Raw genomic sequence first — 21,598 nt, forward strand, 5'->3', positions numbered from 1 at the left:
AAGCCAAGAGTTTATATGAAAAAAGGTAATTTTACCTATATGGTTCTAATAAATCAAAATTCAACTAATTTAATGATAATAACAAATAATAATACAAACATAATTAAAATTATTCGAGGACTTACTATGTGCCAGTCACTATTCTAAGCTCTATACACATACAGAGAGTCCCCAGTTTACAATGGCTCCACTTCTAATTTTTTGACCTTACAATATTGCAAAAGCGATACGCACTCAGCAGAAACCACACTTTCAGTACCCATACAACCATTCTGTTTTCCATTTTCAGTACAGTATTCAATAAATTACATGAGATAGTTAACATTTTATTATAAAATAAAGTTTTGTGTTAGATGACTATGTTCAAGTGTAGACTAATGTTAAGTGTTCCAAGCACATTTAAGGTAAGCTGCACTAAGCTATGATCAGCAGGTTAGGTGTATTAAATTAACTTCACCTTAAAATATTTTGAACCTGCAATGGATTTATCAGGATGTAAACCCATTACAACTCAAGGACTATGTATATAAATATATATAATCATTAAATACAACTACTACGAAGAAGAGGTACTATAACTATTCTCATTTTACACATGAGAAAACTGAGGTAAAGACAAGAAATCTGCTTGCCAAAAATAAGAAAGAAAGTAAATGAAAGGCTTCAAACCAGGTCGGTCTTACTTTAAACCCACCATTAAGCTACACTAATTCTTAAACAATTATAAAATTGCTTGGTAAATGAAACAAGAGACCAGAGAAAATCCAATAAATAACCTAGGCATTGCAACCTAGAAATCATACATGTTTTAAATATCTTTAAGACAACTAAAAGTAATTTTAGGTAAACAATTCAGTGCAACTAGTAGTGATATACCATACAGCCAATTATTTACATTCTTTTCTGTATAAAAAGGGAAAATTTGTAAAACCAAGGTATGAACTGTTGAAATTACTCCAAATCCTATCAGATTTACTTTTTTATTCTTTTAACTATCTCTTAAAAGGGTGGAAAAGCTAGTCTAAAAATTTAAACAACTCTGGTAACAGAAATCTTCATAAAAGAAAAACATTAAATTATGAAAGACTGACAGTGGACAATTAAAAAATTGTTTAAGTATTCAAAGTGAACTACATAAAAGGAAACAAATAAAAGGAAAATTTAAAAATTTCAGTAGTCAAATCCTGACATTCTACTGCCTAGTTAAAAGAATTTCTTCAGTAACAGTAGAACACAGAAGGTGTAATATACTGGCAAACAGCAATCTAAATATGAGATTAAGAGAAAGAGAAACAGAAATTAAATTATTTAAAGGATGTCAACACTGTGAACAGAGACATATTGTTTAGGATAATTCTCTGAGCAGGTAATTTCATGTAATATGTTAAAATTACACAAAGGATTTCAGAGTGAATACAAGGAAAAATTTCCTGACAGTCATATTAGACTATAAAACAATCTATCAAATACAACACAATCTTCCTCAATTGCCTGAATCATTTAAAATGCTGGTGAACTAAGCAACTGAGAACACAGAGGGAGAACATAATTCAGATTGTAAAATGAATAGACAATGTGGTCTAGAAGGCTATCCCAGTCATAATTCACAACATTGTATCTGATTTTGCAGAGGAGCCAGAGAGTACCTAATTTTCAACTCCATTTCCCAGTAATATACTCGTAAAGCAAAATAAACAAGAGGAAATTAGCCTGGACCTGTTTCTGTACACAGAACCTTACACAAGCGAAATTTAATTTAGAAAAATTTCTTGTAATAAACCAAATTTTAAAAAACAAAACAAAACAAAAATATCAAAAAACAAGCTTCAACCAACCACAACAGCCAACTAGACATTAGACAATGTAACTGGAAACTTTCTACTAAATCATACCTGTATAGAAAAAAAAAAATACACAGCTGTAGCCATTTAAGTAATTTCTTTACTTTGGTTCCACATTCAGCCAATAAAAGCCCGCTGCTCACGCTATTAAAGTGGGCATCTCTTTTTTTTTTTTTTTGCAACAGAGTCTCACTCTCTCACCAAGCTGGAGTGTAGTGACACAATCTCAGCTCACTGGAATCTCTGCCTCCTGGGTTCAAGCAATTCTCCTGATGCAGTCTCCCGAGTAGCGGAGACTACAGGTGCCCACCACCATGCCCAGTCAATTTTTATATTTTTAGTAGAGATGGGATTTCACCATGTTGGCCAGGATGGTCTCGATCTCTTGACCTCGTAATCTCCCCACTTTGACCTTACAAAGTGTTGGGATTACAGGCGTGAGCCACGGTACCCAGCCAAGTGAACATCTCTGAACCTTTTCTAGTTGTAAGTGCTGCCCGATAAATACTATCTGTTAATGCTCAAATAACCTCTGTTAAATTTACAGTGATACATCAGAGAGAATGCAAAGTTCAGCTCCGGACCACTGTAATAAGATGAGTATCACAATAAAACAAGTCATAAAAATTTTTTAGTTTCTCCATGCATTTTCAAGTTAGGCTTACACTATCTGTGGTTTAATAAATGTATAACATTAGGTATTTTTTAAATGTATGTACATTAATTTAAAAATACTCTTTTGCTAAAAAATGCTAATGATCACCTGAGCCTTCAACAAGACATAATCTTTTTGCTGGTGAAAGATGTTGCTTTGATGTGGATGGCCACTGACTAACGGTGGTGGTGGTCGCTGAAAGTCAGGGTGGCTGTGGCAATTTCTTTTCTTTTTTTGTTTTTCTTTTGTTTTGTCTTTTTAGATGGAGTCTCACTCTGTCACCCAGGCTGGAGTGCAGTGGTGCAATCTCGGCTCACTGCAACTTTTGTCTCCCAGGTTCAATCGATTCTCCTGCCTCGGCTTCCCAAGTAGCTGGGATTACATGTGTGTGCCACCACACCCAGCGAATTTTTGTATTTTTAGTAGAGACGGGGTTTTGCCATGTTGGCCAGTCTGATCTCAAACTCCTGATCTCAGGTGATCCGCCTACCTCGGCCTCCTGAAGTGTTGGGATTACAAGCATGAGTCACCACGCCTGGCATGACAATTTCTTAAAATAAAACAACAATGAAGTTTGCTGCAAAGATTTTTTCTTCCTTTTATGAAAGATTTCTTTGTTGCATGTGATGCTGTTTGAAAGCATTTTAACAAGGGTAGGACATCCTTCAAAATTGGAGTCAATCCTCTCAAACCTTTCTGCTGCTTAATCAATACAGTTTATGTAACATCCCAAGTCTTTTGCTGTAATTTCAACAATGTTCATAGCATCTTTACCAGGAGTAGACTCAAGAAACAACTTTCTTCGTTCATCCATGAGAAGTAACTCCTCATCTGTTCAAATTTTATCATAAGATTGCAGCAATCCAGTCATCTCTGGCTACACTTCTAATTCCAGTTCTCTTGCTATTTCTTCCACATCAGCAGTAACTTCCTCCACTGAAGTCTTCAATCCCTCATCAGCAGTAACTTCCTCCACTGAAGTCTTCAATCCCTCAAAGGTATTCATGAGGGCTGCAATCAACTTCTTCCAAACTCCTGTTAATATGGATATGTTGACTTCCTCCCAAGAATCACAAATATTCTTAATGACATCTAGAAAAGTGAGTCCTTTGTAGAAGGTTTTCAATTTAGTTTACCCACACAATCAGAGGAATCACTATGTATGGCAGCTATAGCCTTATGAAATGTATTTCTTAAATAGTAAGACTTTAAAGTCTAAATGACTTCTTGATCTATGGACTTCAGAATGGCTGTCACGATAGCAGGCATGAAAACACATTAATCTCCCTGTACTTCATCAGAGCTCTTGGGTGGCCAGGTGCACTGTCAATAAGCAGCACTCTTTTGAAAGGAATCTTTTTTTCTAAGCAGTAGGTCCCAACAAGGGGCTTAATATTCAGTAAACCATTCTGTACACAAATGTGCTGTCATCCATGCTTTGTTCTTCCATTTACAGAGCACAGGCAGAGTAGATTTAACATAATTCTTAAGGGCTCTAGGATTTTCACAATAGTAAAGGAGCACTGCCTTCAACTTAAAGTCACCAGTTGTACTGGCCCCTAAAGAAGAGAGACAGCCTACCCTTTGAAGCCAGAAAGTGACTTATCCTCTCTAGCTATTGAAGTCCTTGATGGCATCTTCTTCCAAAAGAAGGCTGTTTCACCTACATTGAAAATCTTTGTTGAGTGTAGCAATCTTCATCATTTGTCTCAGCTAAATCTTCTGGATAACTTGCTGCAGCTTCTCCATCACTACCTGCTACATCATCTTCATCTTTTATATTATGGAGATGGCTTCTTTCCTTAAACCTCATGAACCAATCTCTGCTACCTTCCAACTTTTGTTGTGAAGCTTCCTCATCCCTCAGCCTTCACAATATTGAACAGTTAGGGCTATGCTCTGGATGAGGTTTTGGCTAAAGGGAATGTTGTGGCTGCTATGATCTATCCAAACTACCAAAATTTTCTCCATATCAGAAACAAGGCTATTTTACTTTCTTATCATTCGTGTGTTCGCTGGAGCAGCACTTTTAATTTCCTTCAAGAACCTTTCCTTTGCATTGACATATTGGGTATTTGGCCGAAGAGGCCAAGCTTTTGGCCTAGCTAGGCTTTTGATATGCCTTCCTCACTAAGCTTAATCATTTCTAGCTTTTAATTTAAAGTGAGAAATGTATGACTAGTCCTTTCACTTGAACAATTAGAAGCCATTGTAAAATTATTAATTGGCCAAATTTCTTTTTCTTTTTTTTTTTTTTGAGATGGAGTCTCACTTTGTTGCTCAGGCCAGAGTGCTGTGGCACGATCACAGCTTACTGCAACCTCCACCTTCCAGGTTCAAGTGATTCTCCTGCCTCAGCCTCATGAGTAGCTGGGATTTCAGGCAGGCACCACCACGCTCAGTTAATTTTTTGTATTTTTAGTAGAGATGGGGTTTTACCATGTTGGCTACGGTGGTCTCAAACTCCTGACCTCAGGTGATCTGCCCACCTCAGCCTCCAAAAGTGCTAGGATAATAGGTGTGAGCCACTGCACCCATCCCTAATTAGCCAAATTTCAATATCACTGTATCTCAGTGAACAGAGAGGCCTCCAAGTCACGGAGAAAGATAGGAGAACATTAGGTTGGTGAAGCAGTCAGAACACACGTAACACTTATTAAATAAGTTCACCATCTTAAAAGAGCGTGTTAACAGCACAACAAAACAATTACAATAACAGCATCAAAGGTCACTTCTAATATTCGTTTTCATAATTTTGACAAATTCCACTTCAAAAGTAAAGTCAGAAATTAGGCTTATATTTGATCCAACTAATTGTAAATATGGTTTTGGTCTACATGTTAGGCATAGTGAACAGTGCAAGGGAAATGGTAGTAGTGCCAATTATCATTTTACCTCATATATGATTCTAAATTAAGAATGTATAGAAGAATTTATACATTATTGGCTTTCTAGGAAAACTATCAATCATAAATGATTTAGTGCTAAATGGAATAATTCCTACTAAGCATTTCTGCAGTCAACAATAATACAAATAAAAAGCATGTAAACGAACAAGTATAAACTTTATCTTTTAAGCAATCAAAAATGTTGTGTCTTACCTTGGCACCATATTTGGAATAGTTCATTTCTGTTAGTGTTACTGGTCGTAATTTGTCAATATCTCCAAAAGCTACCCCAGGAACATACAGGGCACAAACAATATGAACCCATCTAAGGAGAGAAGATACAATTTTTCTATCAAATATTTTCATAAAATTCCCACACAAAAAACAAATATATAAAACACATGCCATCTCAAAACACTACTGAGAGAATTCTGTGATCAAATGTTATAATCTCCTAATCTCAGACACATCATTAAAAAATATGAAATACCTACAGAATAACACTTAGTTACAAAAAAGGGGACTGAAATTACTTTTCCAGCAGCTTAGCCAAAACTGAGAGTTAACAACTATAATTGTCTTTCATTTAAAATTCACTCACTGCGCTTTGCACTTATCTACTATTCTTAAATATTTACATAAAACTACTATTCAAATGAAACAAAACATCATTTTCATATGCAAGGAAAAGTAGTCACATTCATTATTTTAAGGCCTTTGAGAATTAAGGATCCTAATTTAATAACTATGAAGTCATTCTGCTGTAATTAAGTAAAATTTCTCTTTCTTGTTTCTCTTTTCCAAAAGCTGCTGGGATAATCTTTAAGGACATATTTTACAACAATTTTTGTATACAGTTTTAACTTATTTTCCAGGTTAAAACTTCTGGGAAAACATACAGAATAAGTAAGTCACATTTTCATTCAACTTATTTGTTTACCATACATCCTACATACTAAAATTTATATGCCCCAAATATAAATATTTGTTGAACTCTGAATAATGCTATAAGACTAAATAAAGAATGCTCACAGTTTCAGTACACTGAAAAAAAATTGGAGCTCTTTCTAATTTGATTTTTTAAAAACTACTCTGAGCCATTTTTAATACATTAGGCACCGTTTCAGCTTGCTTACAACAAAACAAAATGTGGGATTACTAACTTCAAAATTTAAACAGTAGATCTTATCACTTTTTTAAGAAAGAGGGTAAAAATAAGACAGCAAATCTCAATTAACCCTGGGACTAGATTAACAACAAATTTTGCTTTATCACAATTTAAGAGGCTATGCCATGCTATATGGTTCTGGTTTTGCGGTGCATTGTGAGTTTTAAAGGACTAAGACTAAAAATCATTCTACTGAGGCACTGGGAAAAATAGTTCCAACTTTTTAAAAATCTTCTTTTTTATTGGAGAAAAAAGCCAAGGTTCTGAGATTTTCTTGATAGAACGTTTTAATCCAACCTCCCAAATGCATCCTGTGGAGTTCAATATAAAGATACACATCTTTGACAAGCAGCTGCTTCCTCAATTTAATTTCTTCAGTTTTTTCATGCTCCACTGATGTATTAAATGTCGCTATACTCTGTAGCAGTTTATCTTTGATAAACCTAACAGCTGGCTGCTTGCTTCCTACTGACCTTCTTAAAATGTAGTACACAAGTACTACAGATTTAAACTGCCATTTCAGTTTGACTGGCACACAAGTATATCATTTCTCCCAACCACTCATGTGAGGATACCAATTTGAATCCTTATTACAACACCTATCAAAGTCAATGAAAATCATGGCCAAGACCATTATGGTACCTTTTAATGCCAGCTGTAAATAGTTTTTTGTTCATTTTTTTAGATGCACACAATTTATAACTTTATAATTAAGATAAATCTGAAAATTAAAAAAAAATAATAATCTTCCTTGTTACTTTACCATTGATTTTTCTTGGAGCTATTATGACAGATATTGATTGGGGGAAAAGAACAGGAAACAAGCACCACATAAAGCCACGAAAAAACAGAGTCAGAACTGTCATCCTAGCACAAACTATTAACAGATTATTTTAAATTCATATATTTTAATAAAGCAGACTAAGCAGAATACTTCTCAAAAGACTCATTTAAGATTGAAAACTATATTAATCAATAAAATTGGAGTCTGAAGTGCTGCTCTGTTATCAGTAAGCCTTTACAGCACATGTAAAACAAATTCATGTCAAGTATGTTATTTTCATTCCTTCATTCAGTAATCAATTATAAGTGTATGCTAGAGGTAGGGCACCATAAAGGTAGTTATAAAGATGTATGTGAAGTGCTTACAGCAGAGTGTGGCTCAATGTCCTCACTCAAGAAATGTTAACTACAAGGAAAAAAAAAAGCCTAAAAGCTTTTGTTGAATTCAGATTTTTCATTTGCATATGAAGAATTAGTTTCAGAAAGATTAACTGATTCCAAATATAACAAGGCTAGCAAGGGACAGAACTAAGACTTACTAAGTCTAGAAATTTAAAGGAAAAAAAGAAAGAACTGGTCAGGCACAGTTCCTCATGCCTGTACTCCTAGAACTTCGGGAGGCTGAGGCAGGAGGATCACTTAAGCTCAGGAGTTCAAGACCAACCAGTCTAGGCAACATGGCGAAACCATATCTCTACAAAAAATACAAAAATTAGGCAGGTGTCATGGCAGGCCCTTGTAGTCCCAGCTGCTTGGGAGACTGAGGTAGGATTGCTTGAGCTTAGGAGTGGAGGTTTACAATGAGCCAACATCATGCCACTGCACTCCAGTCTGGGTAACAAAGCCAGACCTGTCTCAAGAAAAATAAAAAGAAAAAACTGGCCAGGTACAGTGGCTCAGGCCTGTAGTCCTAACACTTTGGGAGGGTGAGATGGAAGGACTGCTTGAGCCCAGGAGTTCAAGACCAGCCTGGGCAACAGGCTAAATAAAACCTTGTCTCTACAGAAAAATACAAACATTAGCTGGGTGTGGTGGTACACCCGAGCTACTCGGGAGTCTTCAGTGGGAGGATCACTTGAGCCCAGGTGGCAGAGGTTGCAGTGAGCCAATATTGTGCCACTGCACTTTAGCCTGGGCAACACAGCCAGACTCTGTCTCAAGGAAAAAAAAAAAGAAAGAAAGAACTGAGGCATAAAGATTTCAATGCTGCCTTTTATTGCAACATAAAGCTTATTTTTAGAAATTAAGGAATTTAGTTCAGAGCCATATTTCATTTCACAATAGCTGGGAGGATACCCAACAAATGACATAAATAAGAAGAGTGTGAGAAATGATAATGGAAACACAACATACCAAAACCTATGTAGAGCAAAAGCAGTAGTAGGAGGGAAGTTTATAGCTATTAGTGCCTACACCAAAAAAAAAGAAAAAATTTCAAATAAACAATCCAATGATGCATCTTAAAGAACTAGAAAAGCAAGTGCAAACCAAGCCCAAAATTAGAAGAAAATAATAAAGATCAAAGCAGAAATAAATAAATTTGAAATGAAAAAATATATACAAAAGATCAATGAAACAAAATGTTGGTATTCTGAAAAGGTAAACAAAACTGACAAACCAGGCTGAGAACAAAAAGAGAGAAGATACAAATGAAATTAAAAATAAAAAAGGAAACATTATAACTGATATTGCAGAATTTCAAAGGACCATTTCAAAGCACCTGCTATGAGCAACTATTTGCCAATAAATTAGAAAATCTAGACGAAATGGATAAATTCCCAGACACATACAACCTAACATAATTGAACCATGAAGAAATCCAAAGCCTGTATATATCAATAACAAGTAATGAGATTGGAGCTGTAATAAAGTCTCCCAGTAAAGAAAAGCCTGGGACCTAATGGCTTCACTGCTGAATTTTACCAAACACTTAAAGAACTAATACCAATCTTACTTAAACTACTCCAAAAAAATAGACACATTCTATGAGACCAGTGTTACTCTGATACCAAAACCAGACAAAGACAGATCAAAAAAACAAAACTACAGGCCAGAATCTCTGATGAACATTGATGCAAAAATCCTCAACAAAATACTAACAAACCAAATTTAACAATACATTAGAAAGATCATTCATTATGACCAAGTAGGATTTATTCCTGGGATGCAAGGATGGTTCAACACAAGCAAATCAATCAACATGATACATCATATCAACAGAAAGAAGGATAAAATCCGTATGATCATTTCAACTGATGCTGAAAAAGCATTTGATAAAATTCAACATCCCTTCATCATAAACACCCCCAAAGACAGGGGATAGAAATATATACCTCAACATAATAAAAGCCATATATGACAGACCCAGAGCTGTATCATACTGAATGGGAAAAACTGGAAGTTTTTCCTCTAAGATCTGGAACACGACAAGGATGCCCACCCTCATCACTGTTTCTCAACACAGCACTGGAAGCCCTGTCTTCCAGCAATCAGACAACAGAAAGATATAGACGGCATCCAGATTGGAAAGGAAGAAGTCAAATCATTCTTGTTTGCAGACGATATAATGTTATATTTGGAAAAAACAAAAGACTCCATAAGAAAACTATTAGAACCAATAAATTCAGTAAAGTTACAGAAGACAAAAGCAACATACAAAAATCAGGAGCATGTCTATATGACAACAGTGAATAATGTGAAAAAGAAATTTTAAAAGTAGTCCCATTTACAATAGCCACACCTAAGATTAAATACGTATGAATTAACTTAAAGAAGTAAAAGATCTCTATAGTAACAACAATTATAAAACACTGATGAAAGAAATTGAAGGCACCAAACAATGGAAAAACATTCCATGTTCATGAACTGGAAGAATCAATATTGTTAAAATGTCCATACTACAAAAAGCAATCTACAGATTCAGTGCAATCCCTATCAAAATACCAAGGACATTCTTCACAGAAATAGAAAAAAAACATTATAAAATGTATATGGAACCACAAAAGACCCAGAAGAGTCAAAGCTATCCTAAGCAAAAAGAATCACACTACCTGACTTCAAATTATACCACATACCTATAGTAACCAAAACAGCATGATACTGTCATAAAACAGATACATAGAACAATGGAACAAAATAGAGAATTCAGAAACAAATCCACACACCTAAATGAATTTAATTTGAAAAAGGTCCCAAGAACATATATCGGGGAAAAGACAGTCTCTTCAATAAATGGTGCTGGGAAAACTGGGTATCTATACTCAGAAGAAGGAAACTACACCCGTACTCTCACCATATACAAAAATCAAATCAAAATGGATTAAAGACTTAAATCTAAGACCTATGAAAATACTACAGGAAAAATTGGGGAAAATCTCCAGGACAGTGCTCTGGACAACATTTCTTGTGCAAAACTCCGCGAGCACAAGCAACCAAAGCAAAAACAGACAAAAGACAACATATTAGATTTTTTAAAAAGCAGGATCACAACAACATGGACAAAGGATACAATCATCCAACTGAAGAGACAACCCACAGAATGGGAGAATATACGTGCAAATTACCCAACTAACAAGGGATAAATAACCAGAACATATAACGAGCTCAAACAACTCTATAGGAAAAAAACCTAACAATCTGATTAAAAATAGACAAAAGAGTTGAATAGACATTTCTCATATGGCAAACAGGTACATAAAAAGGGGCTCAAAATCTTTGATCATCAGAGAAACACAAATCAAAACTACAATGAAATAATATCTCAAAATTCCCTTTTCTTCACATCCTTGCCAACATTTGTTATTGCCTGTCTTTGGGATATAAGCCCAGTTAAAATGGCTTATATCCCAAAGACAGGCAATAACAAATGTTGGTAAGGATATGAAGAAAAGGGAACCCTTGCACACTGTTGCAGAAAATGTAAATTAGTACAACCATAATAAAGAAAAGTTTAGAGGCTCCTAAAAATTAGGTTGCCATATAATCCAGCAATCCCACTGCTAGGTATACACCCAAAAGAAAGGAAATCAGCATATTGAAGAGTATCTGCATTTCTGTATTTGTTGCAGCACTGTTTACAAGAGCTAAGATTTGGCACCAACCAAAGTTTCCATCAACAGATGGATCGGATAAAGAAAATGTGGTACATATACACAACAGAGTACTATTCATCCATAAAAACCAATGACAGCCAGTCATTTGCAACAAATGGGGTGGAACTAGAGATCATTACGTTAGGTGAAAGAAGCCAGACACAGTGAGACAAACATCACATGTTCTCACTTATTTGTGGGATCTGAAAATCAAAACAATTGAACTCATGGAGACAGACAGTGGAAGAATGGTAAGGTTGGGAAGGCTAGTGCAGGGCAAGGGTGAAATGGTGGGGGGAGGTGGGAGATAGGTAATGAGTACAAAAACTGGAAAGAATAAGACCTACTGTCTGATAGCACAACAGGGTGACTACAGTCGATAATAACTAAATTGTACATTTAAAAATAACTTCAAGAGTCTAACTGGATTGTTTTAACTCAAAAGATAAATGTTTGAGACAAGAATATCCCATTCTCCATAATGTGCTTATTTCACACTGCATGCCTGTATCAAAACATCTCAGGTGCCTCACGAATATATATTATCTACTATGTACCCACAGAGAGTAAAAATACAAATAAAAAATAAAAAAGGAGAGCATGCCTAAAAATTTCCCACAGTCAAGTTTATAAGACTACTCAATAAGTAGTCTTACTCTCCATAAGATATAAAATAAAAATTTAATGACAAGAACATACTGATGGTTTTGTTACATTAAGTCACATCATTTTCTACATAGAACTTGTAGCTCCTAACAAGAATAGAAAGAAAAAGTCTAAATGACCTTATATGATAGTAAACCTCAAAACCTTTTTCATTCTTTATATACATTATTCTTTCTTTTTTTCCTGTTTTCCATTTGAAGCTCACATACTAAAAGGCTTGTCAAATTTTCTTGGCTTTTTATACCTTGAATTAAACTAGTATTATGTTCTTAGAAATATTATCAAGGCCTATAATTTCCAGTACAGCCTACAGGTGAGTGTAGACATTAGCACAAGTAAGGTGTTCAAATAGTATACAAAAGAATTTTGCCAGGTTGTACCATCACAGGAGGTGTCTTTTTATGTAATGTCACAGTAGGCAAAACAAATATCGCTCAGTAAACCTAAATGGTAAAGAGGCCTTGGTTTTCTTCATTCAGAAACAACTTTGCCAGTTGCTCTGTCTATTATGCTGCATGAAGTAACCACTACTTGACAGTGTTCTAACAGAACTTTTAAATTATTAACAAGAAAAGCAGCAAAATAAATTCTCTTCCCTAAAAGGAAGTTCTGTCTTTCCAAAGCTGCCTTACTTATTCACTACAATTTATAACTAAAAATTTCAATTCTCAGGACTGGAAGAGTTATCAAAAAAATATATATGTACATACTATATGAATCAGCTAATACTCCCTAATTACCTAGAGCAAATGGTAGTAAGAAAGCACTAGTAGTAGCAGTAACAGCAGAGTAAGAGTAAGGCGACATTTACTGACTACTTATCATGTTATAGAAACCTGCTAATTGTTTCTTATGAATCATCTCATTTAGTTCTCTCAACACTGCTAAAGAAACTGAGGCATAAAAAGGTTACATCATTTGCCTAAAATTATAGCTAGTAAAAACAAGGAAAAAAGACCAGAATCCAAAAACAGGCAGTCCAACTTGAAAGTATACACTTTTAATGCTTACTAAACTCCCTAATACTAGACCAATGTCAGGCCAAACTTAAATACCTACACCAAAGATATAGACCACAGATTCATGGCAATATATCAAAGCATTTGTTATATATTTTATTTTTGGAGATGACAAAGAATGGGAGGTAAGATTCTTTGGTCATTTGTCCTGAACATCAACACATGGGGTTCTCCAAGATTCCATGGTTCTCCAAGATTCCATGGTAGATTCTATGCTATCCCAGCAATCTTCTATGGCAACATTTCCCAAGGATCAGTTTACCAACTGAGGTGAAAATGAGAAAAATAAGACAAATATTTTTTACTAGGGTAAATTTTATTAAATTTTAAAGTCTATCCTTTATTTTAGGACATAATGTATCCTAGCTTTTTGATGTTAAAATATGGGAAATGATGGTGATAATGTAGATAGGTTGCTTTATTATTATTATTCTTGTTTTTTTTTATAAAGGATGTTTAATAAAATACTGAAATATCCTTATGTGACAGAATAAAAATTTAAGTATCCCCCATCTTATACTGGAGAGGAAGAGGCAGAGAGTGATCTCCACAAAAAACAAAAGGTTGAAAATTATTCTTAATTTTAGTCACCAACCCTAGATGGTAATCTCCTGTAAAAATAAATAAATAAATAAATATGAAAGATGTCAACACCATTATGATGACAACTGCTCAAATGCGTTAACAAACATGAGTGTGGATGTATTAAAAAGAACACAGGTCTTTGTGCCACTTATCAATTTAATTGCCTCTCATGCGTGCTTCCATGTCTACTTTGCAATAATGGACAGAATTTATTCAGCATTTCTTCTTATAGTGAGCATGACACTAAACTCAATGGTAGAGGGAACTATAAACTCAACGGTAGTCATGTAGAAGGGAGGGGCTTTTCAGCAGGGATGGGTAGAGTACATCCTCCTGTGCTCTGTCCAGCCATATACACAGTCCCTCAGTGACCACACAGCCCTGGCTCAAACTGAAGATCACTTTTCCATGGCCCTCTGAATTCAGATAGCATACTCCCCAGGTTTCAAACCAGTGCCCCAGTTCTCCCTGCAGACTATACCAGTTACCTACTTGCCAAAAACTGAAGACAAAATGTGGCTTAGGCTATAACCTGCATACTTCTCTCCATCCAATAGGCTGTAGTTTCTCCAACACAGCCTGAACCCTACCTAGAGTAAGAGGTCATCCTTCCAATTTTGTCATTCCTTGGATAATCTCCCTCCGTCGCAGAGCACCCTTTAGAGTTTTTTAATGCCTTATAGTGACTCTTTTATCATATCTTAATAATTCTTTGTACTAAACTTCTCCTTTTTAAATCACTGTATTAAGTTCTATCTCTTGATAAAAAGTCACACAGACCGGGCCGGGTGTGGTGGCTCATGCCTGTAATCCCAGCACTTTGGGAGGCCGAGGCGGGTAGACCACGAGGTCAAGAGATCGAGGCCATCCTGGTCAATATGGTGAAACACCGTCTCTACTAAAAATACAAAAAATTAGCTGGGCATGGTGGTGTGTGCCTGTAGTCCCAGCTACTCAGGAGGCTGAGGCAGGAGAATTGCCTGAACCCAGGAGGCGGAGGTTGCGGTGAGCTGAGATCACACCATTGCACTCCAGCCTGGGTAACAAGAACAAAACTCCGTCTCAAAAAAAAAAAAAGGTCACACAGACCTAGGTTCAAAATTGACCATTCACCAGTTTGTGGTCTTAAACTAATAAGTTATTTAAATAATCTGAGCCCTCAGTATTACGCTTATAAAACAGGAAACTTTACCATCTGCCTCATCATAGGGTCAATTATTAAGATTAAATAAGATTATGGATATTAAGGCCAATGCAGGTACTCGATAACTGGTCTTTCCTCTGGCCCTTCTCCATCTGTATCCCACTGGTCATTTAGTCTACGCCAAGAAGATACAAAGAAGCAATCAGATGAATGTGTGTAGCCTGGATTATCATAAACAGAAGAACAGAGTAGTCAAAAGCAAACACATTATAAAGCAAACATAGGAACCAACATAATTAGGACATCAACCTTCCAGCATCTGTCTCCTTGAAAATTCCATCCTGATTAGGACATAGTTCACAGCTAGGAGAAACACCACATTTACAGGCATCACAAAACCAAGGTTCAGTGGAGTTTTCAGAAGCTGAACTCATAATAGAGTCACTCTCTCCATCAACTCCATAACAACCTAAAAACAGAGAAAAACAATATAATTAAATTGTGTTTATTTTGTTAATGTCACATAAAATCACAAAAGAAAAAGAATAGTAAAGGGAAGAGATGAGGAAAAATATCTGAAAAACCAGTGATTTATAAGAAATGTATTACAATACAGAAATAAACTCATTTTATATGCTTTTTCACCTAATGTAGTATATATAATGACACACATGACATTTTAAAAACAGTTTTAGTCCTACTGCAAAAGCATTAACGGTAGGAAAACACTTAATACATTTTTAATTTAAAAAATAAAAAATGGGCCGGGCACAGTGGCTCATGCCTGTATTTCCAGCACTTTGGGAGGCTGAGGTAGGTGGATCACCTGAGGTCAGGAGTTAGAGACCAGCCTGGCCAACAGGTGAAACCTCATTTCTACTAAAAACACAAAAATTAGCTAGGCATGGTGGCAGGTGCCTATAATGCCAGCTACTCAAGAGGCTGAGGCAGGAGAACAGGTTGAACCCAGGAGGCAGAGGCTCCAGTGAGCCAAGATCATGCCATTGCACTCCTGCCTGGGCAACAAGAGTGAAACTCCATCTCATAAAAAATTAAAAATAAAACATATAAAAAATACAAGCTGTCATTAAAGAATTAAGATTATTATGGTAAATAATTAATTATGGTAAATTAATTATGGTAAATACTTATTGAGCTCCCTTTGTACCAGGTACTAAAATATATATATAAAAGACCAAACTCATGCAAAACAACATACAAACAAAAAAGTCTTTGATCTAATTTTAGAGGTGGCAGATTACACAAACAGGTATAATACAATTGTAAAGGCAAAGTTACACACCTAAAGCTATAGAACAGTTTGAAAAGTTCAGCCTAAAGTTAGGCTGAGTTCCAGGCACAACTGAGCCAATCTCTAACTATATGATGTATCTAATCTGTTTAAAAATTTTAAATTATTCTGTCTTCTGTGAAAAATTGTTGATTACTGAAATGAACAAAAACAATCAGTCATTATCCTTTTTCCTCTTCTCACTCACAAAACTCAATATACTGAGAGGATTTTGTCATTCTGTGTAGGCAGCTAATGTAATAAAAATCCTTAAAGAGTCTCATGAACACATCCAACAAACAAGATAACTTGGCACTGTTCTTTACATTTTAGAGTAGGACATGTCATACTTCAATTCAACTGCACTCTGACTATCAAACGCAAAGTTTCCTTATATACATGTCTGGAATTACAAGTTACGGTTGACAATGGGACACAGGTTTGAACTGGTCAGAAATCCACTTACATGCGGATTTCTTTCAATGCAACACAGAATGAAAATACGGCTATGGGATACAAAACTCAGATATATGAAGCACCAACATTTCATATTCGCAAGTTCCCCACATCTGACTGTGGGACTTGAATATGTGCTAATTTTGGTATCTGCAGGGGTCTTGGAACCAATCCTCTAGGTATATTGAGGAATAACTTATATTTAAAGTTACTATTTAGGCTTTCAGATCCACCTAAAATTGTTCTTAAGTTAAAATATTTTCCTTGATTTTGAATTTAAAAGAGTGGATTATTTATCAAAGCTGCAATAAGAAATTCAGGCAGGATTTCACTAACAATATCTTGTTAAATCAGGTTTTGATCATTAAAATTCCTAAAACTCAATTTTGTCTAAAAACTCAGCATTGATAAGGTTGTCAGTACCTGAGAAACCAACAAAATCTGCTAGAAAGCAATGTCACATTCATAATCATAAATAACTCTTTCTCAGCATCAAGATGCCTAGAAGTTTGTATTACTACCAACAAAGCATAATAAACATGGAATCTGATAAACGGAAATTGAAAAGTTCTGAGAGTATTTCATTCAGACTATAAAAAACCATGCGGAACTACTTACTGACAACCAACAATAAAGAACACTTCTCTACTGATGATAGTCATGACTCCTAAATAGATTTCTTTTTCCCAAATGGCGATAGACACACGCTAACTTCTCATTAACAAATTTCCCTTTCTTTAAAAAGGAAGCACTGCCCTTATGTAAAACATCCTTCAAAGAAACAATTTAAAGCGTATATAATAATGAATACACCGCAACTTAATTCTAGTCTTGATGTATCACCTTTAGGTTTGGCCATTTCTCCAGTCTGCTAAGACACATCTCAAGATTATTACATCTCAAAACAGGTCATTTCTAAAGATAAAATAACAATCACCCCAACATATTTTGACCAGGTTTATTCTAAGAGGGTAGGTTTTGGTGTCAAATTCTGAGGGGCACCCAACAAAGTAACCCCCAGGAAACTGATTACATTAAATAAGCCATGCTGAGAGACATGTATCAGTGATGACGACTAAAAGACTTCACCACCTATATATATTGACAAGTAAGTTTATATATATATATATATATATATATATACACACACACATATATATATACACACACACACACATACATACACACACATATATATATCTCCACTGTAAGATCACATGATTATTTGAACTGGTAAACACTAACCAGACAACTAGGAGGCTAAATTAGAGCGTGACCTCTCAAAACCATCGAAGAGATTCAAACTAAAATAAATAATTACAGTATATAAATAATTGAATGAATAAATACTGAGTTAAACAAATCAATGAGAAAGAAAAACAGCCATATACAATTAGTAAATAATTTTAAATTACCAACGTTAATTACCTAGATGTCATTACATGTCAACAGTTACATTTAAGTATTTTATTCATATACTATTTACCTAATATAGATCATAATTAAAATAGCCTAATAGTAAGCAAAAAGGCCGGACGCAGTAGCTCACGCCTGTAATCCCAGCACTTTGGGATGCCGAGGCGGATGGATCACGAGGTCAGGAGTTCAAGACCAGCCTGGCCAAGATGTTGAAACCCATCTCTACTAAAAATACAAAAATTAGCTGGGCGTGAAGGCACGCGCCTGTAATCCCAGCTACTCAGGAGGCTGAGGCAAGAAAATTGCTTGAACCTGGGAGGCAGAGGTTGAAGTGAACCGAGATTGCGCCATTGCACTCCAACCTGGGTGACAGAGTGAGACTCCGTCTCAAAAAAAAAAAAAAAAATAGCAAAAAAACCCTAAAAAGTTGGTTTGCAACTATGACTTACAGAAGCTGCTTCAAGCAACTATTTGCTATCTTTATGCTATTCAAAGGTTTTATAACAGTGAATTTTAATATAATCTGAAAGTCAACTAGGCCTTGTGGTTCATGCCTGCAATCCCAACACTTTGGGAAGCTGAGGCAGGATGATTACTTAAGCCCAGGAGTTTGAGACCAACCTAGGCAACATAGTGACACCCTGTCTCTACAAAAAATACAAAAAAGAGTTTAGCCAAGCACGCTGGCACACACCATAGTATCAGCTGCTAGAGAGGCTAAGGTGGGGGAATTGCTTGAGCCTGAGATGTGGAGGGTGCAGTGAACCAGCCTGTGCAACAGAGCAAAATCTCATCTCTAAAAAGTATATATGTATTTTCAGATTATGCATGTGCATGTATATATATATATAAAATATATAATATATAGATTTATTTTATATATACCATATTAATAGTTATGCTAATTATAGTTAATATTAAGTTATAAATTAAACTATATATAATTTTATGTAATTAATATTTTAATATACTTTCATACATAATTATTTATATCATACGTATACACACACAGTCTGAAAGTCATATAAAACGTCAAAGAAAAGACTTAAAAGGAACTAAACATGGCTAGGCACAGTGGTTCACGCCTGTAATCCCAGCACTTTGGGAGGCAGAGGCGGGTGGATCACAAGGTAAGGAGTTCGAGACCAGCCAGACTAACATGATGAAACCCCGCCTCTACTAAAAATACAGAAATTGCCCAGATGTGGTGGTGCACATCTGTAATCCCAGCTACTCAGGAGGCTAACACAGGAGAATTGCTTGAACCTGGGAGGCAGAGGTTGCAGTGAGCCAAGATCACAACTGCACTCCAGGCTGGGTGACAGAGTGAGACTTCATCTCAAAAAAAAAAAAAGGAACTAGACTATAGCACACAAGATAAGCAAGGGAATCAAAACTCATTAATTTCTTTAGTGTTATTAAATTGTGGTTGGCAATCATCCTCATCACCTTGTCAAGATACATATTATTTTAAATGCACTATCATAAAATTAAAAGGAAATACAATTTTCTTCTTGGGAGCAGTTTTATTTCCAATAAAAGAGCAAAATGTTATATTCAAAGAAAAATCATAAAATGAAACAATAAATATCATCAATCTATTTTGTCAATGTGCTATGCAATACTACACGGGAAAAAAAATAAATTTTCTTTACAAAACAATGTTCCTTTGAAACAAATTCAAACTAGATAAAATCTGCATTCACACAAGTAGGCAATTACCAAGAGAATAAAACCCTTAAGGAGCTATCCAATTGATTAACTTCATTCAGCCAAATTAAGGTAAATTACACAGTTCACACTTTTTAAAATAAAGACAATTTTCAATTATATTTTTAAAGAGTATTCCACACACACATGGCAAATGTGCACATTTGGACAGAGTTTTAAACCTCCTACAAACAGCCTTAGGAAAGATTTCTGAGACCCATTCCCAGGAAATTCTTCCTTTGTAATCTGGAAGATCGGTGTGCAAGCTCAAAGAACAACCAGCAAGTGGATAAGTATTTCTTCTTCAGCTTCACTATCCCTAAAAAATGATCCATACTGTGTCATTACCGTTACAAGGTTCTTTAGTTGCCACTTTTACCTGTCGCTTATCCAGTATTTCTCTGTCATACCAGTTGGGTTTACTGAGCTCTAGACCAAAGTTCTAGCACAGTATATCTGCTTCAATTCATTTTAACTGATGACTAAATACGTTCTAAAATCTTTCTTTCTTCCATATAAAACATGAATACGGGAAAACATATTTTCTTTTTCATATGGGTAAACAAAATAAACAAGGTATAAACATATAAAACTCATTTCATGGCCGGGCGCAATGGCTCACGCCTGTAATCACAGCACTTTGGGAGGCCAAGGCGGGCAGATCACGAGGTCGAGAGATCGAGACCATCCTGGCCAAAATGGTGAAACCCCGTCTCTACTAAAAGTACAAAAATTAGCTAGGCATTGTGGCGCATGCCTGTAGTCCCAGTAACTCGGCAGGTTGAGGCAGAATTGCTTGAACCCAGGAGGTGGCGGTTGCAGTAAGCCGAGATCGTGCCACTGCACTCCAGCCTGGCACCTGGCGACAGAGCAAGACTGTCTCAAAAAAAAACTCATTTCATAAGTGCTCAATGTATTTCCAATGGGTATTATAGAAGACACATTTCTATGGCTATTTAATTAGGATCGATCTTTGACTAACATATGTAATGTGCACAAATCATATTTAAGAAAAAAAACAGTATGTGTTCACAATTGTTTTGACTTGTACAAAGGTAAGGACAATTCAAACCAGTGGAAATGTTCCCCATTCAGCTTTTCACACAAGGGCCAGTGGACTTTCAGTCTTTGATCTTCCAGCTATGTAACTTTGAACACACCAAATCTCTAAAGCTTAGTTACTTCATCTGCAGTATGTGTTTGATAATATCTACCCTAATTATATTTCAGTATTTATAAAACAGGTATATAAATGTTGCCTTTTAAAAACTTAAAACACTTTTCCTGCACTTAATATATCACTAGACCTCTGACTATGAAACTCATCAATAAAAAAGATTTTAGAATGAGTAATAAAAGAAAGAAAGTACTGACAACATGCATGATACGTGTCAGAAATATATCCTAAAGCAGTGTTCCCAACCTTTTTGGCACCAGGGGCTACTATCACAGAAAACAATTTTTCCACAGATGGAAGAGGGAAATGGTTTTAGATGAAACTGTTCCACCTCAGATCATCAGGCAACAGATTCTCATTAAGAAGTATGAAACTTAGATCTCTCCCATGTGCAGTTCACAATAGTGTACACGCTTCTATGAGAATCCAATGCTGCCACTGATCTAAAGGGAGGTGGAGCTCAGGCTGTAACGCTCGCTCACCAGCTGCTCACTCTCTGCTGTTAGGCCTGGTTCCTTATAGGCCAAGGAGTAGTACCATCTGGTTGGCGACCCCGTCCTAAAGCATGAAAGAAGTAATGTACCGAATGGTTATAACTTGAATATATTTTACTATCCAATAAACTCTCCTAAGGATGTCTTTTTGTATACACTAAAAAACAAAAATGGCCTTAGGCTAGGCTAACAGTAAACTGAAAAATAAATA

General features: G+C 35.7%; 1 protein-coding gene across 17 annotated transcripts in view; it reads right to left on the reverse strand.

Moving 5' to 3' along the window:
- PHF14 (PHD finger protein 14) overlaps nucleotides 1-21,598 on the reverse strand; it is a 200,824-nt gene that overhangs the window by 146,756 nt on the left and 32,470 nt on the right. For all 17 annotated transcript variants that reach the window (XR_004271581.1, XR_004271582.1, XR_004271583.1 and 14 more), the window contains exons 5-6: nucleotides 15,150-15,309; nucleotides 5,598-5,709 (exon numbers count right to left, since the gene is read on the reverse strand). Coding sequence is in view for 14 of the 17 variants with exons in the window: in XM_032287092.1 (XP_032142983.1) it covers nucleotides 5,598-5,709; nucleotides 15,150-15,309 (272 nt within the window). In the remaining 3 variants the exon portion in view is untranslated. The remainder of the gene's footprint in view (nucleotides 1-5,597; nucleotides 5,710-15,149; nucleotides 15,310-21,598) is intronic.

The sequence above is a fragment of the Sapajus apella genome, unplaced genomic scaffold, assembly GCF_009761245.1.
Source record: "Sapajus apella isolate SASKATOON/1434 unplaced genomic scaffold, GSC_monkey_1.0 scaffold19, whole genome shotgun sequence".
NCBI lineage: Eukaryota > Metazoa > Chordata > Mammalia > Primates > Cebidae > Sapajus > Sapajus apella.